Source organism: Ornithodoros turicata, chromosome 1, assembly GCF_037126465.1.
Source record: "Ornithodoros turicata isolate Travis chromosome 1, ASM3712646v1, whole genome shotgun sequence".
Classification (NCBI taxonomy): Eukaryota; Metazoa; Arthropoda; class Arachnida; order Ixodida; family Argasidae; genus Ornithodoros; species Ornithodoros turicata.
In genome coordinates this window covers 152029064-152033938 of record NC_088201.1, presented here as the reverse complement: position 1 = coordinate 152033938, position 4875 = coordinate 152029064, and the positions used below count along the sequence as shown (strand labels likewise).

The window sequence follows — 4875 nt, the reverse complement described above, 5'->3', positions numbered from 1 at the left end:
GTGAGGCTTTTTGCCTCCTTCTCACCTGACTCTCCTCGCGTTACCAGACACTACATTCCGCGCGCTTTTGCGTCGTTGCAACATCGCCGTGATAGTTCCGACTCGATCACTCTCGGCATCGGTAGTTGGTATCGAGTCCACCCAGTAGCCCACGTTATATGCTTGTCACTTTATGCATGACGTCATACGCTTGTAGAATCGATCAATGATGTTTAGTCAATGCTCGCAGGGCACTATACATTACATAATATGTAACGGCGAGGCCCAGTCGGGGATGTAGCGCCGGTGAAGGTCAATATGCCCAAAGAACTCGCGGAGGATGACATATTAAGTGTCTGGGATTGACTTGGAATCTTTTGCTGGATACCATAAAGCTTGCGTGGTCAAATATTCACGAGGCAATCAGTCACGTTGGGTACACCAAACGCTCTGTACTTCAGTCTGCCTCAAAGAATCCAGCAGCAACGTGGAAGACTCGTGTGTAATCGAGCTAAAGAAATTCAGTCAACAACGAATTCGGATCAGTGGCGCTGCTGTGCTTGAAGGGAAATCCCCGCTGACTGTTTAGCTCGAGGCATAACCGTCAACGCCCTTCGGAATGCTATACTGTGTTGGGAAGGACCATCATGAGTTGGGAGGAATCAACCCACGCGGCACACAATAGTGGGCCCATATTGGCTCGGCGTTGGCGATACGAGTCCAACATGAGACCCGTGTTGCAAGGATTATCCCTGTATTAGTTCAAACGTGGCAATATCGGACGCCTGTTGCCAAGTTTGAGCCAGTGATGGGGAAAATGTCGGCAATATGGTCCCATATTGCAAAGTTGTAACTAATAAGGGGAAATGTCGGCAATATGGGCCCCATATTGCCCATGTGCACCCCATATTAACTGAAAATGCGGAAAATTGTCCCATCCTACTGTTGGCCATGCATCTACCCGGGCACTATTCTTGTTCTTCGTCTTTAGAGTGAGGTAGTTTTTTTTTTTTTTTGCAACGCGGTGCAACGCGGATCAATTAGAAGATCTAGAGAAGAAAAAAAGTAAAAGAAAGACGAAATACGTAATCTCACTTCTACTGGTGGATATGTATGTATGTACCGAAGCAGCACGCCAATATTGGACCCATATGGGCTGCCAAGATTGTCAATATTCGTCAAATATGGGCTGCCCATATTGGCAAGCATTTTGTGCCAATATTGCGAATATTTCTGTGATAACGCCAACGGGGCGTCCGTGCAATAATAAAACATTATCTGGTTTAATATCCACCACTGATATTACTTCTCTCTTCTTTTTGCTTTTTCATTTCTGCAGATCTCATTGATCCACGGTGCACACAATTACAAAAACAACATTGCATTGCCCCAAAAACGAACGGGTGCTACGCCCGTCTTGCTGAAAGACAGAGACAGTCCCATGGAACTACGAATGCCAAACATCCTTCAGAAGCCTTCATTGTCATCGCAACACCCTATAAGCCAAAAATTTGAAACCCACTCCGAGAGTACAAAGGAGAGAAACATATTCGTGACGGTGACGGACATACGCAAGAGCAACTCACACAGCTTTCAGTAACTTGAAAGAACCTAACTTTACCGTAAGAGATATCCCTTCCCATCAAACATTGCGTTTTTTACTTGACCTGCCGCAATGCCGTTATCATTAGAGGAACCAGCAACATTTTAGCCTGTATGAAACTGTCGCGCATGCGCATTAGTTGTAGGACGCGTGATTTCGCTCAAACGACCACGGTCGCTGTCAGCCGGTTCCACCGAGTGGCATTGGCATCGCGAAGCAAGATCGTGACTGCTTCCAGAAAGTGGAAAGTTGAGTTGTCGAGTTCTAGTGAATGCTACAATGGGATTGCCACGTACGTTTACTGTTTCGAACAATGTGTATCATCTGCGGGAATTTGTTGGATGTAACGACGTACTGAATTGGGTATTTCACACGCTTCAATGTCCAATCTTGCCGTCCTGCTTGGGCATTTGTGCAGCACGGGTACGTATCATTTTCAGTATTTTCAGTGAATCTGGGGTGTGCACGGGCAATATGGGGCCCATATTGCCAGGATTTTCCCCATACTGGCACAAACTGGGCAATATGGGGCCCATATTCCCCAGTTTCAGCCAATATGGTTGAAATCTTGGCGAAACGGGCCTCAAATTGGAGCCGTATGGCATTGACATGCCAATATTGGCCCAATATTGTGCGCTGCTTGGGTATGTATGAATGTATGTATGCATGTACATGCATTATTCATGTATGTATGCATGTACATGCATTATTCATGTATGCATACATACATGCATTCCTTTATTTCATTTCCATTGGAAACGAGGATCAGGTGCAAAAGAGAGAAACCCAGTATGTTCAATGTCGGATATTGATACATCTAACACAACTTTATTTTGTGATTGCTATAGGGGATACGAAAATACTCCAAAAGCCTGGAGATGACATAACGAAAGAAAGAGAGGACTCCGACTTAACGTAACAAGCAAACACACAAACTTTAAGCAGACGTTTCGCCTGTCATATACGACGGGCATCATCAGTGCAAGACTGAGCGGGACAGCCGACAACCAGTTGCTATTTAAGGAGATGACAGTATTGTTCGGGAAGGGGGCCACGGTTTTTGTTACAATGCAAGGGATCAGTGCGTATGTCCCACGATTCCAGGAGCTTCCTCGGTCCCAGTCTTTCCTCGCATCCCAAGGTCACCGCGTTACCGTAGTCGAAACAATGCCCCGTGTTCCAAGGATGCTCGCTGAGTTCGGTCTTGAGCCGTGTGGCATGTGTTGCGTTCCGGACGTCGCTCTTGTGTTCTTTTATGCGGGTCCTTCTTTTCCGGCCTGTCTCGCCAATATAGCACGTGTTGCAACCTAGACATTGTAGCTTGTACACCACGCCAGACTGGTCTTCTGGGGCGACAGTGTCCTTTGGCTTGGAGATGAGGCTGCGCAGTTTAACGTGCGGTCGGAAGGTCGTCCAGATTTTCAATGGACGTAGCACCCGGCGGATAGATTCCGAAACGCCTTTGACGTATGGAATTGTGACCCGGGTCAGGCGGGAGCGGTTCTCATCCTGCGGTTTACGTAGCTGTATACGTTTCCGTGTGTCCTCAATAAACCTGTGTGGGTAGCCTCGCTTGTCCAGGGAAGCGGTGACCGACGCATCTTCACAAGCCCGTAGCTCGCTGCAAGATGACAATTGCTCTGAACGGTGCAATAAAGTTGGCACCACACTTCGCTTGTGTTCCGTGGGGTGATATGAGCCGAAACTTAGGAAAGTGGCGGTATCGAAGGACTTTCTGTAGACACACGTATGGATGCTCCCCGTGCTGTCCCTGCATACACATACATCCAAGAAAGGAAGCTTGCCGCTCTGTTCAACTTCATACGTGAAATTGATCGATGATTCAATGGAGTTGAGAACCGAGTGGAATTCATCGACGTGGTCCCTGTCTAGGGTGACGAACGTCATCTACGTAGCGGCGGTAGAACTTAACTGGGCGGGACAACCGTTCCATGGCCGTCTCTTCAATGTGCTCCATGACCAGCATCACTGACACAAGGCTTCCTATAGGGCGTCCTTCGATTTGATGATACGACTTGCCGTTGAAGGTGAAATGAGTTTGATTGAGGCAGAATCTCAGGAGTATAGCTACCTCTTCAACTGTGAGTGACGTTCGTGATGGCAGGGTGCTGTCCTTCCGTAGTCGGGCCTCCGCCACTGGTACCGCGAGATCCTTCGGAACGTCGGTAAACAGTGACACCACATCAAATGACACCATGACATCGTTGTTGCTGGGAGCTTGCGTTCGGACCAGCTCGACAAACTCCTTCAAGTTGCGCACCGTCAGGTTGTTGTTGCCGGTAAAGGAAGGCACAAGTTCTACTAGATACTTGGACAGGTTGTACGTCGGCGACCCGATGAACGAAACAATCGGTCTCAGAGGGCACCCAGGCTTGTGTATCTTAGGGAGGCCGTACATTCTGGGAGTCGCGCCGTCTGATGAGAAGAGGCGGCGGTAGGTGGCATCATCTAGGTGGCCCTTCTTCTTTAACTCACGGAGGTGGTCCACCAAAGAGCGTTTCGCTTTAGCAGTTGGGTCATGCTTCAAAGGGACGAAGTGCGCAGCATCGTCGAGGATCTCTTGCATCTTCGGACGGTAGTCCTCCGTGTCCAATATAACCGTGCCTTTCCCTTTATTCGCTGGCAAGACGATGACTGATTTGTCCGAGCGCAAGTCACGCGGCGCCGACCGTTCTTGCTTAGACAGGTCGGAGGGTGACCCAGTCACGTTGTTTAGGATGGTGGCGATGCGGCTCCGTGCTAGGTTGACACCTGTTGAGTCCTTGATGTGGCGAAGCCTGTCTTCGATTTCCACTATGATTTCCCGTTTCGGCACAGCACGGGGCGCGAGAGCGAAATCCAGTCCTTTCGACAGCAGACTCATGTGCCCGTCGGTGTTTTCGATGACAGGTTGAAGACGTTTTTGCAGTTATACCCCGGAGGCTTCCTCGGCAGCAGGCGGGACAACTTCTGGTCATGGAATACTGTCCGCTGGTTTCTTTCTAGCAGCTCTGCCTGTTTCCGGGCGCTGAAGACCTGTCGCAACTCATCGGGGAGGAGGGTACGTACCAAGGCCTTTTCAGCTGAGTCCAGTCGGTGGCGGGAGTCGTTGAGTTTTGACTTGTTCTCGAGGAGCCGGGCCTTCAAACAGTTGATGCCGAAGTCCCGAGCAAGCTTCCTGCCATACGGGGTGTCCACAAGAGGCCGACATCTGAGGGCTTGAGGAACGACGATGTGCTTCAGGCATTACCCGTTGAAGCGTTGGTGACACTTGAGGCGAATAATGTTAGTAG

The 4875-nt window shown here is 49.3% G+C and overlaps 1 protein-coding gene across 1 annotated transcript; it reads right to left on the bottom strand.

Annotated features, from left to right (window-relative positions):
* Positions 1-3452: 3452 nt before the first annotated feature.
* LOC135387605 (uncharacterized) lies at positions 3453-4466 on the bottom strand. The gene has a single exon (XM_064616722.1). The coding sequence runs from the start codon at positions 4464-4466 to the stop codon at positions 3453-3455; it is 1014 nt and encodes a 337-aa protein (XP_064472792.1).
* Between the last annotated feature and the right edge of the window lie 409 nt (positions 4467-4875).

Coding starts and splice junctions, on each gene's coding strand:
- LOC135387605 (XM_064616722.1), bottom strand. CDS start 4,466: ATGAGTCTGCTGTCGAAAGGACTGGATTTCGCTCTCGCGCCCCGTGCT.